Source organism: Canis aureus, chromosome 32, assembly GCF_053574225.1.
Source record: "Canis aureus isolate CA01 chromosome 32, VMU_Caureus_v.1.0, whole genome shotgun sequence".
NCBI lineage: Eukaryota > Metazoa > Chordata > Mammalia > Carnivora > Canidae > Canis > Canis aureus.
The window spans coordinates 20,209,486-20,227,539 of record NC_135642.1 but is presented as its reverse complement, the minus strand read 5'-3'; the positions used below and the strand labels follow the sequence as shown (position 1 = coordinate 20,227,539).

At 39.8% G+C, this 18,054-nt stretch overlaps 1 protein-coding gene across 5 annotated transcripts in view; it reads right to left on the bottom strand.

The window, feature by feature from the left end:
• The window catches only part of GALK2 (galactokinase 2), a 130,201-nt gene that overhangs the window by 24,305 nt on the left and 87,842 nt on the right, over window positions 1-18,054 (bottom strand). For all 5 annotated transcript variants that reach the window (XM_077881050.1, XM_077881053.1, XM_077881051.1 and 2 more), the window contains one exon: window positions 14,346-14,556. In XM_077881050.1, the coding sequence (XP_077737176.1) occupies window positions 14,346-14,556 (211 nt within the window). The remainder of the gene's footprint in view (window positions 1-14,345; window positions 14,557-18,054) is intronic.

Genomic DNA, 18,054 nt, shown 5'->3' with positions numbered 1-18,054 from the left:
AATGTTACTGCTATTCCTAGGGAGGTGGTCTCTGGTCTTTTTTTTTAAGATTTTATTTATTTATTCATGAGAGACAGAGAGAGAGAGAGATACAGGCAGAGGCAGAAGCAGGCCCCATGCAGGGAGCCTGATGTGGGACTTGAACCGGAGACTCCAGATCACACCTTGGACTGAAGGCAGGCGCTAAACCACTGAGCCACCCAGGGATTCCCTGGTCTCTGGTCTTTTTTACTTCATCAATAACCCTTGATAGAATTAAGGCCTCCCAGTGGCACTAATAGACTAAAGGTGTTCATTCTTGTGCTCTCCTATACCATTCCTGCCTGTAAACAATATGAGGAACCATCTTCCTCAAGCTTAAAAAAAAAAAAAAAAACTCTGTAAAGGAGGAGGCAAGATAGTGGAAGAGTGGGGGTCCTCAACTTATCTGGTCCCACAAACTTACCTAGATAACTTTCAAAACATCCTGAACACCTATGAATTGGACCTGAGAGGTGAAGAGAGAACAGCTGAAATGCTACAGACAGAAAAAAATTTGCTTCTGACAAGCCGCTCTGCACTAGACAAAATGACTAGAAAGAAGAATTCACCACAAGAGAAAGAATTGGAAGCAATACTCTCTGCCACAGAGTTACTGAATGTGGATTTAAATACAATGTCAGAAATTCAATTCAGAAGAAGCACAATTATAAGCTACTGGTGGCTCTGGAAAAAAGCATAAAGGACTCTAGAGACTCTGTTACTACAGAATTGAGATCTAATCAGACCAAAACTAAAAATAAATTAAATGAGATGCGTTCCAAACTGGATGCTCTAACTGCTAGGGTTAATGAGGTAGAAGAAAGAGTGAGCGACATAGAAGACAAGTTGATAAAAAGGAAGAAACGTGGGGGAAAAAGAGAAAAACAATCAAAAGACCATGAGGAAAGGCTTAGGGGGAAAAATGATAGCTTGAAAAGGAAGAATATACGTCTAATTGGGATTCCAAAAGACTGAGAGAGAGAGAGAGAGAGAGAGAGAGAGAGGACCACAAAGTATATTTGAGCAAATCATAGCTGAGAATTTCCCTAATCTGGGGAAGGAAACAGGCATTCAGATCCAAGAGATACAGAAGACCACCCCCCCCACCAATCCATAAAAACCATTCAACACCTCGACATTTAATAGTGAAACTTGCAAATTCCAAAGATAATGAGAAAAATCTTAAAGCAGTTTGAGAGAAGAGATTCTTAACTTATATGGGGAGAAATATTAGATTAACAGCAGACCTCTCGGGATCCCTGGTGGTGCAGCGGTTTAGCGCCTGCCTTTGGCCGAGGGTGCGATCCTGGAGACCCGGGATCGAATCCCACGTTGGGCTCCCGGTGCATGGAGCCTGCTTCTCCCTCTGCCTGTGTCTCTGCCTCTCTCTCTCTCTCTGTGTGACTATCATAAATAAATAAAAATTTAAAAAAAAACAAAACAGCAGACCTCTCTACAGAGACCTGGCAGGCCAGAAAGGGCTGGCAGGATATATTCAGGGACCTAAATGAGAAGAACATGCAGCCAAGAATACTCTATCCAGCAAGGCTCTCATTCAGAATAGAAAGAGAAATAAAGAGCTTCCAGGATAGACGGAAACGAAAAGAATATGTGACCACCAAACCAGCTCTGCAAGAAATATTAAGGGGGACTCTGTAAAAGATAGAGGGAGCCCAAGGAAACAACCCACAAAAACAGGGATTGTGTAGGTAATATGATGACACTAAATTCCTATCTTTCAATAGTAACTCTGAACGTGAATGGGCTAAATGATCCCATCAAAAGACCCAGGGTATCAGACTGGATAAAAAAGCAAGACCCACCTATATGCTGTCTATAAGAGGCTCATTTTAGACCTAAAGACACCTCCAGCCTGAAAATGAAGGGATAGAAAAGCCATATGCATTCAAATGGTCCTCAAAAGATATCTGGGGAGCAATCCTCATATCAGATAAATTAGAGTTTATACCAAAGACTGCAATAAGAAATGAAGAGGGACACTATATCATACTTAAAGGGTCTATCCAACAAGAAGACCTAAAAATTATGAATATTTATGCTCCTAACGTGGGAGCAGCCAAGCATATCAATTAATAACCAAAATAAAGAGATACACAGATAATAAATACACTAATAGTAGGAGACTTCAACATGGCACTCTCAGCAAAAGAGAAATCTTCTAAGTACAACATCACCAAAGAAAAAAGGGCCTTGAATGATATACTGGACCAAATAGATTTCACAGATATATTCAGAACATTCGATCCTATTGCAACTGAATACACATTCTTCTCAAGTGCACATGGAACTTTCTCCAGAATAGACCACATACTGGGTCACAAATCAGGTCTCAACAGATACCAAAAGATTGGGATTGTCCCCTGCATCTTTTCGGACCACAAATGCTTTGAAACTAGAACTCAATCACAAGAACAAATTTGGAAGAAACTCAAACACATGGAGGTTAAAGAGCATCCTATTAAAAGATGAATGGGTCAACCAGGAGATTAGAGAAGAATTACAAAGATTCATGGAAACTAATGAAAATGAAAATACAACCATGCAAAATCTTTGGGATATAGCAATAGCAGTCCTAAAAGAAATACATCGCAATACAGGCCTCCCTCAAAAAACTGGAAAAAAACTCAAATACACAAATTAACCTCGCACCTAAAGCAATTGGAAAAAGAACAGCAAGTAAAGCCTACACCAAGCAGAATAAGACAGATAATAAAGATTCGAGCAGAACTCAGTGAAATAGAGACCAGAAGAACTGTAGAACAGATCAACAAAATCAGGAGCTGATCCTTTGAAAGTATTAATAAGATAGATAAACCCCTAGCCAGCCTTATTAAGAAAAAAAAAGATTCAAATTAATAAAATCACAAACGAAAGAGATCACCACCAATACCAAGGAAATACAAGTGATTCTAAAAACATATTATAAGCAGATATATACCAACAAATTAGGCAATTTAGAAGAAATGGATGCATTTCTGGAAACCCACAGATTACCAAAACTGGAACAGGAAGAAATAGAAAACCTGAACAGGCCAATAACCAACAAGGAAATTGAAGCAGTCATCAAAAACCTCCCAAGACACAAAAGTCCAAGGCCAGATGGCTTCCCAGGGGAATTCTAAGAAACATTTAGAAAAGAAATAATACCTATTCTACTAAAGCTGCTTCAAAGGATAGAAAGGGAGGGAATATTTCCAAACTCATTTTATGAGGCCAGCATTACCTTGATTCCAAAACCAAAAACCCCCACGAAAAAGGAAAATTATAGACCAATATCCCTGATGAATATGGATGCAAAATTGTCACCAAGATACTAGTTAAGAAGATCCAATAGTACATTAAGAGGATTATTCACCATGATCAAGTGGGATTTATCCCCAGGATGCAAAGGTAGTTCAACATTCATAAAACAATCAACATGATAGATCACATCAATAATAGAAAAAATAAGAACCTTATGATCCTCTCAATAGATGCAGAGAAAGCATTTGACAAAATATAGCATCTATTCCTGATCAAAACTCTTCAGAGTCTAAGAATAGAGGAAACATTCCTCAGTATCTTAAAAGTCATCTATGAAAAACCCACAGAAAATACCATTCTCAGTGGGGAAAACTGAGACCCTTTCCCCTAAGATCAGGACCATGAGAGGGATGTCCACTATCACCACTGTTATTCAACATAGTACTAGAAGTCCTAGCCTCAGCAATCAGACAACAAAAAGAAATAAAAGGCATTCAAATTGGCAAAGAAGAAGTCAAACTCTCCCTCTTTGCAGATGACATGATACTATATATAGAAAACCCAAGACTCCTAGAACTTATACAGCAATTCAGCAATGTGGCAGGATACAAAATCAATGCACAGAAATCAGTGGCATTTCTATACACTAACAATGAGACTGAAGAAAGAGAAATTAAGGAGTCAATCCCATTTACAATTGCACCCAAAAGCATAAGATACCTAGGAATAGGGATCCCTGGGTGGCGCAGCGGTTTGGCGCCTGCCTTTGGCCCAGGGCGCAATCCTGGAGACCCGGGATCGAATCCCACGTCGGGCTCCCGGTGCATGGAGCCTGCTTCTCCCTCTGCCTGTGTCTCTGCCTCATTCTCTCTCTCTCTCTGTGACTATCACAAATAAATAAAAATTAAAAAAAAAAAAAAGAATAGATACCTAGGAATAAACCTAACCAAAGAGGTATAGTATCTATACCCTAAAAACTACAGAACACTTCTGAAAGAAATTGAAGAAGACACAAAGAGATGGAAAAACATTCCATGCTCATGGATTGGAAGAATTAATATTTTGAAAATGACTATGCTACCCAGGGCAATTTACACATTAAATGCAATCCCTATCAAAATACCAGGGACTTTCTTCAGAGAGTTGGAACAAATAATCTTAAGATTCATATGGAATCAGAAAAGACCCTGAATAGCCAAAGGAATAATGAAAAAGAAAACCAATGCTGGGGGCATCATATTGCCAGATTTCAAGCTGTATTACAAAGCTGTGATCATCAAGGCAGTGTGGTACTGACACAAAAATAGACACATAGATCAATGGAATGAATAGAAAACCCAGAAATGGACCCTCAACTCTGTGGTCAACTAACATTCAACAAAGTAGGAAAGAATATACACTAGAAACAGGACAGTCTCTCATCAATAAGTGGTGCTATGAAAATTGGACAGCCACGTGCAGAAGAATGAAACTAGACCATTCTCTTACACCATACACAAAAATAAACTAAAAATGGATGAAAGATCTAAATGTGAGACAAGATTCCATCAAAATCCTAGAGGAGAAAACAGGCAACACCCTTTTTGAACTTGGCCACAGCAACTTCTTGCAAGATACATCTATGAAGGCAAGAGAAACGAAAGCAAGAATGAACTATTGAGACTTCATCAAGAAAAAAAGCTTCTGCGCAGCAAAAGAAAGAGTCAACAAAACTAAAAGACGACCTACAGAATGGGAGAATATATTTGCAAATGACATACCAGATAAAGGGCTAGTATCCAAGAGCTATAAAGAACATACCAAACTCAGCACCCAAGAAACAAATAATCCAGTCATGAAATGGGCAGAAGACATGAACTGACATTTCTCCAAAGAAGACATACATATGGCCAACAAGGACATGAAAAAATGCTCCAAATCACTTGCCATCAGGGAAATACAAATCAAAACCACAATGAGATACCACCTCACACCAGTGAGAATGGGGAAAATTAACAAGACAGGAAACAACAAATGTTGGGGAGGATGTAGAGAAAGGGGAACCCTCTTGCACTGTTGGTGGTAATGTGAACTGGTGCAGCCATTCTGGAAAACTGTGTGGAAGTTCCTCATAGAGTTACAAATAGATCTGCCCTATGACCCAGCAATTGCACTACTGGGGATTTACCCCAAAGATACAGATGCAGTGAAACAGGGGACATCTGCACCCCAATGTTTATAGCAGCAATGTCTGCAATAGTCAGACCGTGGAAGGAGCCTCGGTGTCCATCGAAAGACGAATGGATAAAGAAGATGTGGTCTATGTATACAATGGAATATTCCTCAGCCATTAGAAATGACAAATACCCACCAATTGCTTCGACATGGATGGAACTGGAGGGTATTATGCTGAGTGAAGTAAGTCAATCGGAGAAGGACAATCATCATATGGTTTCACTCATACGGGGAATATAAGAAATAGTGAAAGGGATTATAAGTGAAACAAAGTGTCGCATAAGGGGAGGTGGGGGGAGGATGGAGTAACTGGGTGATAGTCACTAAGGAGGGCACTTGATGGGATGAGCACTGGGCATTATACTACATGTCGGCAAACTGAATTTAAATTTTAATTAAATAAGTAAATAAATAAATAAATAAATAAATAAACAAATAAAAAGATTTTTAAAGCTATGCAATACCTCTGCCTTTGAATGTAACGTGGTGTTGTGTCATGTTTTCGTCAGGAAATCTGAAGCATGAATGACGATCTATCAAGATCTCATGGGGCTAAAACTGTGAATGTCTATACAGATACAATGGATCATTATTTTGTTGCCATTACTATTAAAATTTGTCAATAAGGACAGCCCGGGTGGCTCAGCGGTTTAGTGCTTCCTTCAGCCCAGGGCGTGATCCTGGAGACCCGGGATCGAGTCCCACGTTGGGCTCCTGCATGGAGCCTGTTTCTCCCTCTGCCTGTGTCTCTGCCTCTCTCTCTTTCTCTCTCTGTCTCTGTCTCTCTCTCTCTTTCTCTCTCTCTGTCTCTCATGAATAAATAAATAAAATCTTTTAAAAAAATAAATAAATAAAATTTGGCAATAACCTGCTCAAAGTCTCTAGATCCATACCTACTTACTTCTCCTGACTCATGTGGAAAGAAACTCGACACAAACTCATGTGGGTAGGAAGAAAGTATACATTTTCTAATTTAAAAGTTATTAGGAACTTTTTCCACTTGAAGCTGGGTACTTTGAAAAATAACAAAGGCATAGGAAGTGAACAACTAATATCAAACTAGAGATGTTTTCCTGGACCATGCCGGAAGGATAAAATGCCAGCATGAGAGAAATGTGCAACATAAAAAGAGATCACAGTATGCCTAATATTTAAGTGAAAATACTTGGAATTTGGTGAAGTAAATATTCATTGTCCCAGATGTCTGGAGAGAAATGCCAGCTTCATAATTTTACATGAGAAAGTAAATTGGTTCTCATCACTTAGATTTGATACACTTAGATTTGAAAGGATGAGACTCGTAGCTACATAGTACATCTTGGGAAGTGTGGTTGTCATTAGGGTTGTTTCCAAAATGTTGCCAGTGTTCCTTACACATGTTAAAACAGACTACACACTTGCCCACCTCCTTTGAAGTTCTTCACATCCACATGACTTGCTTGAGCCAACAAAATGAGAATTTAACATTCACTCTCTAGTGAATGTTAAAAGTCAATGGGTGATTAGCAATTTCCCTCTTCTGGTCACAGGAATTATGGACAAATATATTGAGATAGGGACCCCCTGCTCCACAAGCCTGGGTTCCTGTATGTCTCAGATGAACAAACCCCTCTGCTGCCCTGCGTTGAATATGCAGAGTAGGCATATTTTTCAGGGGTCAAGCCACTGAGACTTTGAACTTGTTTGTTACTGACACATAATCAGATTGAACACATCAATGTAGGAGATCATCACATTGACCAAAACAAACAGATTTAACTATAAGGAAAGCAGCTTTGTATACAAGGAAAATATTTACTTACATGGATACTTAAAACTGTGACAATGAAAGCAAAAAAAGTAAAAGAAGAGCAGTAAGAGTCTGTCCTCTTAGGTAGATGAAGGCTATAGAAGGTGTTTTCCTAATTCAAACCAGTAGAGGGGCAACACGGAATACACTGAGACGTCAGCCGTCCTCCTATCCACAAAAGCCTCATTCTACTTAAAACAAAGTGTCTAATAAATTCATGGTTGACCTTCTGATGATTTTACCTCTCAGAAGGTAGAGATACATCCATGATAATTTCAAGCAAAAGGAACACTGAATAATGTCAAGTCACGTATCCTAGACTTAAGAAAAACACATACTTAAAAGTTTAGAAATTCTTTTTCCTTTCCTCTCTTTCTCATCCCTTGAGGCAGCCAAGAATGGCACAGCCAGCAAAACCGGAGTCAAAAAGGCATATGGGCTGAGGAAGTAGCTAGGAACTACAAGGTCAGGGCCAAGAAGGCTGGCAGGGCTGGGACCAAGGTAGCAAGTGGTCAGGGCTAAGCAGCCCAGGGGCACCAGCAATGCCAAGGCCAAGGAGGCAGCTGGGGTGAAGAAGGTAGCCGGCAGGGCCAGGAAACCAGGTAGTTATAGAAGAAACAAGCAAATAAAAATATATATTAGGAAAGATGAAAGGCATTTTTTTAATGCTTCAATGGTCTAAGCAGGGGCACTAGGTGCCACTGCCACTCATGTACCTCATCACTTATCCACCAGCTCACTTTACTGGCATGGAGCAGCAGCTCCGTCCATAGCACCACCCCCTGCCCCGATCCCCCGGCCCTTCTTTCAGCTTCTCTGACTCTTGGGCCAGCGACATTTTTAGCTGCCCCTGCAGGACACCAGTATCATCAAAGTTGCAGGCCTAGAGGTGGTGAGAGTTTGACTCCCGTTCCTGTCCATCCTCATGAGTTCCTGCTTATCCTTGCTGCAACCCCCCCCCCCCGCCCACTTCACATCCATCATCACTGCCTGACTGTCTCTCCCATTGACTTCAGGCTCCAGCACCGAATGTCAAGATAGAGCCTTATAGTGTTGCAACAGCTTACACAATTGCATGTGGTCAAATCTAAATAATAAATCCCTTTCATAAATAAATAAATAAATAAATAAATAAATAAATAAATAAATAAATCCCTTTCTCTGATAAAAGCCCAACACAGCCCCACATGAGTGGGTAAGAGGGAGGGCTTAAGTAGAGGGAGGGCTCTGGAGTCATTGCGTGGGTTTGAATCCCAAGACTGCTGCTTGGGTAAGTTATTTAATCATTCTATGCCTCAGTTTCCTCATCTGTAAAACAGCAAAATATTGGAACCTTATGGGATGTTCTTAGCAGCAAAATCTTCTGAAAGCCAGTCTTTATTCTTTATGCTCCTCTAAACTAAATCTATGTAGCCTGTGCTATATTTCACTTACATAGATTTCAAATGTTTTAAGAAAAGTCCATGTGTGAATTCAAAGACTACTGTTAAAAACATTGAGATACAAGACAGAATGTTCTATTGGCTGCAAAACATTGGTATCACTCTTTGTTTATAGAATGAAAAAGGAATAGTCAACATTATTAGCAGTTACGTCAGTAAACACAAGCCTAATTATTATTGTAACAGAAAATGCATTTGCCTTTTTCTTTTTTTAAAAGAAATATTTTACTTATTTATTCATGAGAGACAGAGAAAAAGAGAGGCAGAGACATAGGCAGAAGGAGAGCAGGCTCCATGCAGGGAGCCTGATACGGACTCAATCCCAGGACTCCAGGACACGCCCTGGGCTGAAGGCAGGTGCTAAACTGCTGAGCCACCCAGGGATCCCTGCCTTTCTCTTTTAAAGAAAATTTCAAACAAAAAGAGCATTTACCAAAAAGTTCTTTATTCCCCACGAGCTGCCTAATTTGAGGAGTTTGACTGTCATATCTCAATAGTATGAATAGATTAGGAGGGTGGAGAAGGCAGTGTAAAGGAACTGTGAATGCATCAGTATCTGTGTGTGTGTCTGAATGTGTTTACAGCCTGGAAAAGGACTATTTCATGCAGGTCCTCTAAACATGAGGACAAGTATAGCAAATGTTTTAAAAGGTATCAGAATACTGTAAGTGCTTAGAAAATAGTAAGTAGTCAATGTTAGATGTTGTTAATACCATTCTTGCTATTAATTTAGGATGAACAGATTTTTTTTAAAGCTAAATATTACCATCCTTTACTGAGACTTTGAGTGCTTTCTTGAATTGCCCTCCTACCCATTACTTCTCCATATGGATAGAAGAAAATTAATTTAACTCATCTATTCATGCAGCAATATTTGCTAGGCATTGTGGGAATATGGAGGTAAACAAAACAGGGACCCTTTTGCAAGGATACAAATCCTAGGGCAAGGTGGTGCCTTGTGGCTCATACGTAGTTGCTGTGACTCTTTCAGGGTTTATTTATGGGAAATGCTATTACAATAACTACTGTCTGTGAGTTTCATATGAAGCTGGAGAAGTTGTTTCCAGCTTACTTTCATAGCTATAGGTTACCAGGATCTATGGGGCTGCAGTTGTCAGGAAGGTAGATGCCCCCTTCCTCCTTCCCTATACCACGTATGGTCTTCCTGAAGCTAAGGTTTTGATATACAAGGATGACCTTCCTAGACAGAGGAAAATGCTCATCTTCAACAAAGAGGATCAGAGTGTCTGACACAGGTAAATGTTTAGTCTCACTGGTCTAACTCTCTACCACACCATGTCCTCTCCTGACATTAACTCGAGAAACTTGGTGGACTCAAGGGTTTGAAGGTAGAGAGTATTAAGAGGTGGTAAAGCTCATAGGTTCATTCTGGGCCTATCTCAGTTCAAGATGGCCAAATGTATTTAAGACTGCTGCAGGGGCAACTCCTCCTCAAAATGTACCTTTAGAATCTGTCTCATTTTAGCTCTTTTAAAACTCTCACACAAGGGGATGAAAATTCCAGAATGCTTTTGTGGCTCCAGGGTGGCTCAAGAACTATTATTAGCCTTGTGGGAGGGGGAGGTTCTGAGCTCTAGCCTACCCATCAGTGGTATAGGCACTGGCCAGGACACAAGTATCACTGGCATGATTCCAACACACGGATACTAAATAAGTTTAGAGTTTTAAGATGCCATGTCTTTAAAATCATGCTTAATAAGGCATGTTCACATTCCTGTTTAGGTCCTTAAATATTTGGAAAGGGAAAGGTAAGCCAACAAATAGGGGTATATAATGCACAGAGTTGAAAGAAGAGGAAAACCCACAAAGGAAGCATTATCCCCAAGTGATCAGAGATGAAAGTTTTATTTTCTAGGAAAATAAAAAACCTTTATTCTTGGCATGATCCTGCCCTCTGTGGCTAGATAGCTGAGAAGTCAACAGGAACTGAGAGACTAGGTAGAGAGGGAAAGGAAAAAGTACTAAGTGAAAGCTAATTTTCCCCACACTTGACTTCTAAAACAACTTAAAGCCTATCTTTTGCACATAACAAAAATAGTTACTTGATTTTTCCTTTTACGCTTTGTTTCATAAGAGTCTATTATATTGTAAAATGAAAACAACAAACAAAACTGAAAGATTCATTTTATTTGGCATTATTAGAAGTCCATCATCAGATTTTAAGGATTTCTTATCAACCAATATCTGTAAACTCTAGAAAGGTCTATAGTTTCCTTTGGAGTTTGGAGCTTCTTCTAGGCTCTTCATAGAAAACTTTTCTTCCAAAATTCTTACAAGAACAATTAAATGCGTTGAGGTCATAGAATTTAGTGCCTGATATCTTACAAGCTGTTTTTAAATCAATTTCTTTAATACCTGTGAACACTTAATTAGAAAATGAAATTACTGACCAACTATTTTTATTTTATAAAGTACCTTTATATTTTTCTATCACATAAAAACAAACTACTTTTCTTAAGCCTGACTGGGATAATCTAGGAGGACTGCACCTTTATCAAATGAGAAATTCCACAGCACTTCTTATAGCTCCTCTATAACACAACAGCTCATGTATGTTCTGGCTAAGTTGAGTTTGCTCCTTAAATAAAGCAAGCTACTGGATGCCACACTATTTAACGCTTCTAAGATCAGAGGACAAGAATGGGAAAGAGCCAAAAAGAAACCCTTTAACCACAAATAACCTATCTTCATCAGCTGTCTTTAGTTTCAAGAAAAAAATCAGAGCCAAGCAAAATCAAATTCAATACTGACTAGGCGCAGGGTTGCTAAGGCCAGCTTGTTAATATGCTAAGAAAAAAATGAATAGCAGAAAGAGAATTGGATTAAATCAGAAGACTAGGGTTTGGGATGTAGCTTTAGCAGTTACTATCTGTAAATCTTGACAAATCATGTAACTCTCTGACCTTATTTTCTTCACCTAGGAAAGTATAACCATATGACTCAGAGTTGTGAAACTCAAACTATATGATGTGAATGAATAATAATATGTAAACCATAAAGCAAACAAGAAGTTTTTTTGTTGCTTTTTATTTATTCTAGATCTGTCTTCTAACAAGCAGTCCATGTCACTGCCCTGTGCTTGCTCAAAAGCCTGATTATTGCTCACGACTTTGGAAATCACAGGATCCAAACAAATTAGTCAGCAACTGGCCAGCAGTTTGTCAGCATATGGTTGGGCACAGGCAGTTACTAATCTAAGCAATGAGATTCTTGTCCAGCCCAGCACAGTGCATCTGAGCAGCAAGACCACCCCTGTGCCAGCTATATGTGCCCACCTCTCCTAGTTCTGACCATGGCTTCATCTTTTCCTCTTGGTTCACACCTTAAGAAACACCCCTGCTCAAATCAGCCTGGCCCCCAAGCCTCTGGAAACCCATACAACGCATTGTACCCTTAGACTATTCCTACCTGGGGGCAAGGCCTGACAAATAGTACTTAAAATATTCCTAGCCAGTTTCTAGTGAAGGACTGTCTAAAGCCATTCTAAACAATGTCTAAAGGATTTGAGGATTTTCCTTTGTGTGTTTAATTTTAATGGCCTCTGAGCATTTCCAAATCTAATTATTAGAAATTTGGAAAGAGAAAACAACAATTGTACATGGGCCTCTGGCAAATGTACCCTTAGCAAAGGCTGCCAGCCACAGTTTGATTGTAAACATCTCTCCCTACACTCTCACCTCACAGTCAGTATCTCCCAACTCACACTCATGTCCAGGTAAAGAAAGCAATTTTGGCAGAAAGAGAACATTGGATTCCACGTCGCTTTGAGAAAGACATGATAACCCTGATGAGAAAAATTAGTTGTAGTCAAAACTAAGTATGTTAAAATGTATGCAGCTGGAATAAAGGGTAGAGGCATCCTCCACAGTCCTCTGCTGGGGACACATGTCAACTCTTTGCCCATTCACACAACCTAAGTGCAGCAGCACATTTAGTAAGAATCTCATCTTCTAAAGGGTTAAAAGAAACATTTGCTTAAGGTCTTAGACCAATCAAGCACAAACTCAAAAGGAACAAGGCAAAGATACAATAGGATCTTGATCCCTAACGTTAAAGCTGAGTGCCAAGAGAATTCAGCTGGAAATTTGGCTGAAGTTAGATTGCTAGATTCCAAAAGTAAATCAAGTGATATATATATCTAGAAGATTCTAGAGCCCCACAGACTGACTGACACTCATAGTTTCTTGTTTGTTTGTTTGTTTGTTTTAACTTACTAATTCCAATAGCAAAAAGAGGAAGAAACCCTTTGAGGATGACAGAATTACAAAATGGATTCATTCATTCAACATAGATTTACTAAATACAAACAAAACATAAGTAAATTATAGGAAGCATTGCAAGCAGGCCAGTGGGTAAGTTATTTTAGATGAAGGGGTAAGATTAAGCACGCCTCGTTTTTATAAAAAACAATGAAATCATTATTTTTTTGGGAGGAAAACATTCAATATGTACATAACCAGCGATACAGGTACTATGATAAGGAAATTATCTTTTTGTGTTTTCCAAGGTTTTCTGGGAAATTCGCTTATTTTTTTAAATGCTAAAAAAAGAGAGAGGTTGGAAAGATAGGCAGATGCCAAGAAAAAGGAACATGGATACAGAGAGAACAAGCTGTGGATTGAGAAGGATATGGAAAAGATGAGAATTATATTGAACTTTTAAGATAGATAGAAACCACATTTCGGAAAACAGAAAAGCTCCAGTCAGAAAAGAGCAGTGATGTTTAGGATTAAAAGTCCAGAAGCAAGACCAAGATGCAATTACTAAGTGGAATGGTTCAGCCAAGACAACACTGTCCCATTGGGCATGGGTGGACTCAAAAGGGAGACAAGACAGCACAGAATTAGGCCAGACTGAGTAGGAAGTTAACATTCATGTTAAGCGGCATAGGCAATGCACTGAACGGAAATGGTACCCTGAGGCTGACCCAAGCTCCCACTCTACCTCCAGAGACAACTGGATCTTAGCTAGATGTCCCCGCTCCCCACTGTTGACTGCCCACAGGTAGACAACCTTTACTTCTGAGAAGAGAAGCCACCCCAGGGCTCCATCCTGCACATCCAATCTCAGGGATCCAATATTATCAGTGTGAAAACAAAATTGCTTGAAAGCAGCAGGCAAACAGAAAAGGCTTTCACATTAAAAGTGGGCAATAAGTTTCAGTCCAAGCAGTGAACTTTCTGGTGTTTCAGGGGGTGTCTCAGCAGTTATAAGCATGGCTCTAACCTAGACTTTTTTGTGTACATAGTATAATAATCAGAAACATGCACAGAGGAAAAAAAGAGAAATTTCTTGAAATAGGACCTTCTCGAAGGCAGGAACCATGTTTTATCAACCTTTGCCTAGCCAGGATACCTGGCTTATAGCAGAGATCAGGAAGTGCATGCTGACGAACAAATCAATGGATTTAATGAAGCCAAGAATCTAGATAATTAAGTTTGCCAAAACATACATATTCTCCAAATACCCTCAAGTGTGCTTCAAAGTTCATTGGGGAAAAAAAATTCATTGGGAAAATTCATTGGGAAACTGGAGTCTTTACAGCTATGAGTAGGAGAACAACCCATGTTCTTCACTTTCTTCTGCAGACTCACCATCTTGAGTGTTTGGACTCAGGATTTGGGTTCGAAGCTCCTGCAGGCTAATTCCCAGACACCTGCAAACCTCCTCAGGGCTATAGGGCTCAGGGTGAAGGGTATCCTCTGTGATCTGAAGCATTTCTTCCAGACTGACCCCGAGTTTGGCCTGTACCTCCTCTAGTCGCAATACTTTATCCCATTGCAAGCCTCTGTACTTAGCCAGGAGCTGCAAGTTCAAACCAAGATAATGGTTAGCTTTCATTTCAGAAATTGATATGTACTATTTTAATTAGCCAAATTCAACTGTTTTCTTTTTTTCCATTCAACCTCTCCACATTTCCCATCATTGCTTGAAAATGTACACTGGATTCAGATGTTTGGAATTAAAACATGCTTGTGTGACACTCACAGGCTAGTTAAATATTTTTCCTTAAAAAACCTAATATCCCACTGATTTTTTTTTTTTTTTTGGTCTGTCACCACTTTCCCTCAGGCTATTGCTTTGAATGATTTTTGTTCTTTTATCCCTATTCAGTTCATCCCTAATACACCACTCTCTATAAAGTCTACAGAAAACTGCTCAACTCTCATGTGACCTGGGTCCTGAGGTAGACACTGTATCCCTGATTTCATTAGAGCATTTCCTGTTTACCACAGGCCTCTTTGAAAATGGCTAATGAATTTAAGTATCTGGGCATTTGGAGTAAAGTCCCAGATTTTAAATGAAAACCTCATTGGTGACCTTAGGAAAAACCACTTCATTGGGTCACTGGTAGAACTAGAGCTGTATGTTTCTCCACCCTCAAGAAAAGAGTTTGGCTCCCAACTGTATCTTGGGGCATCCCTCAGTCTGATGGAGGTGGTTAAGTACAAACAAAACCTGCTCCACGCGTAACCAGGTCCACTCATGGGAACCTCATTCTGGAATATGTTTCTCTCATTCTCCCCAAAGTACTGGCTGATCCCCTCAATCAAAACAGTGAAGATATCTCTCATCCTGAGGTCTATAAAATTCAATCCCTGGTGTGAGGCAGGTGCACACAGGACAAACAGCAAAAAGAAACAAATGAAAGAAGGAAAACTAGTCTTCAAGGAAATGTGCATCTGATTTACTCTGCTATTATGCTAATGATTTGATTTTCTTTCTTTTAGACAGGAAGCAGGGTTTACCAAAAGATCATTGAACTTTGGTTAGGGCCACTCACTTCTGAAGAATATTAATAGTGGCAGTTCTTATATTCATTAAACCTCTTTTTAAAACTCTGGCTCATACATTGAAAGGAGTTAATGATTTTAAGGCAGAACTGAGAAAAAAGAAAAAAGAATTATATTTTTCTGTTCAATTATTTCCCAGAACATGGTACCATTTTTAAAGCAAGGACTAAAGCTAAAACCTTTCTTCTGACTTTGATGGCTCAGCATACTTAGTGTTTACGAGCAGCGCTAGACTGATTACCTCCACAGATTCATTCGTTTGTTTAATTCATTGATTCATATATTCTAATTCTATACTCTAATGTGTTCTAAAAATAATCTGAAAAACCTTATAAAGACATACATAAAACAATATATTGATTTTATACAGAAAAAGAGCTGAAGTTGATAATCTAGAATGATGCTCTCTTAAAACACAAATCCAAATCCTGCTGAAATAAACAACGAAGCAAACAGAAGTATATTAATACCTATATACTGCTGTATGATTTAAAATGTACTTTTTATTTCTTTCAAGCTTCACAAACCTTGTGAGATGGGTATTATTACTCTATTTAAGAAGTAAGAATAAATGACTTGCTCAAAGGCTAGTAATAAACAGAGCTGGAAATTGAACCCTGGTCCTCTAACTCTTTCTGGCTTCTTCAAGGCCATAATCTCAGTTAAGTTATGGCCCATACCAATGCAGTGCTGCTCACACTAGTTCAAATTGCTATTCTGGTCCTACAAATGGATTTCTAAGCACAAACTAAGACTTGTGGTAGAAATGAACATTCTAGGGATGCCTGGGTGGCTCAGCGGCTGAGTGTCTGCCTTCGGCGTGATCCTGGAGTCCTGGGATCGAGTCCCACATCGGGCTCCCCTCTAGGAGCCTGCTCCCCCTCTACCTATGTCTCTGCCTCTCTCTCTCTCTATGTCTCTCAAGAATAAATAAATAAAATATTTTTAAATTAATTAATTTAAAAAAAGAAATGAACATTCTAGTGATTTAAAAACAAATACTTTGATAGATGTGTTCCCTCTAAAAAAAGAAGAAGGAAAAGGAAAAACATCAAAGAACGGCCCCCAAGTGATGAGACTGGGCTCTTCCTATGAACCTTTTAGTCAACAACAGTCTTCAAGTTTCCATCCCTGTGCTCACTTGAACAAGTCGCACTGCCTCAGGCACTTGATCCAAGGAAACTGGGCCAGGGATGTGAGAGAAGAAAGTCTGGGATGGATGCCTGCTGCCTACAAGGCTATTTTTCAAACGCAGCCTCCCTGTGTGCTTTCCTTCCACAGAGATGTATTAACATACAAAAGCTCGAATTCACTCCAGCAATATCCCCATCTGCTCTTGGCTATGTGGACCTGCCCAGGTGGAGGGGTCCACATAGCCAATTTGGTATGTTATTTCAATTAAGGATGAAATCTACCACATGCTGTCAATGACAGCTGCACGGCCATAAACTGCTGAATAACAGTGCACTGCACTGTGGGAACAAAATAGGAAAGCTGCTTAAGCCCTCTGAAATCTGGCTCAGGACATAGAAGGATGACTTGCAGATGAGGGAAGTGGGTGGGTAAGATCACTGTCACTCAAAGACAGAACTTCATGAAGGAATTTGCCACTTGAGGCCTTGGTGATTGGCCTACATCACATTTATGAAGCAGGGCTATGAGTCAGGGCTATGGGTCATTTCATCACTAAGTTCCCCACTTGTAACAGGGTGGGGAAATAAGAGAAAGCAGTTCTTTGTCAACATTCACCACTTTCTTTCACCACTGCAAGTGTTAAGTATTCATATCAGATACCACCTCTGGGAGGTTCCTGAACCTGTTCCATGCTCTATGGGCAAGAAGGCAGGCAACAAGTGCTTTGTCCATAGTCTCAGAAAGAGGCAGATAAATAGTGCTAGGATCCTGTCTCAGGTTGGTGTCTCTCAGAAGCAGACCCTGAGGCAAGGATTTAGGGGGAAGGATGATTCCAAGATGCCAGTAGAGGAGTGGAGAGTGGGACAGGAAAAGCCAATTCAAGGTGCAGTGATATGGACAGGTGAGGCTGGGTCTTCTGGGCCCTCTGTAACAAGGAAGCTGGGATATTTACCCACTAACTCTTATCCATCATCCTTTGAGGGCTACTTCCAAGTATATTAGCTCCCTACCACTTCCAGGTTGTCTCAGATGCAAACTCAGAGCTCAGATCCTGCCAGACTGCTCTTCAGTCTGGAAGAGCTGCTGGAGCTCCAGGCAGAGGACGTGCTAGGAGAGTGCTAAGATATGCACTCTAATTTAGGAGCCTGCCGGTCAGAATCTACCTCTCTTTGACTTTCCCATCACATTTAGCAGTGTTACCAAAGCAATGGGAAAAGTACCAAGTCTTTTCTTCACCTGGTCAGCAAAGTCTAAAATGTCTAATCCCTCCTCTGAGTTACCTCTAAAAACAACAATTCATCGAACAAGCTGTTGTACACACAACAAAAGCTGCTATGTTGTTTTTGTTTCTGTTTATATAAATCACATGCTTATT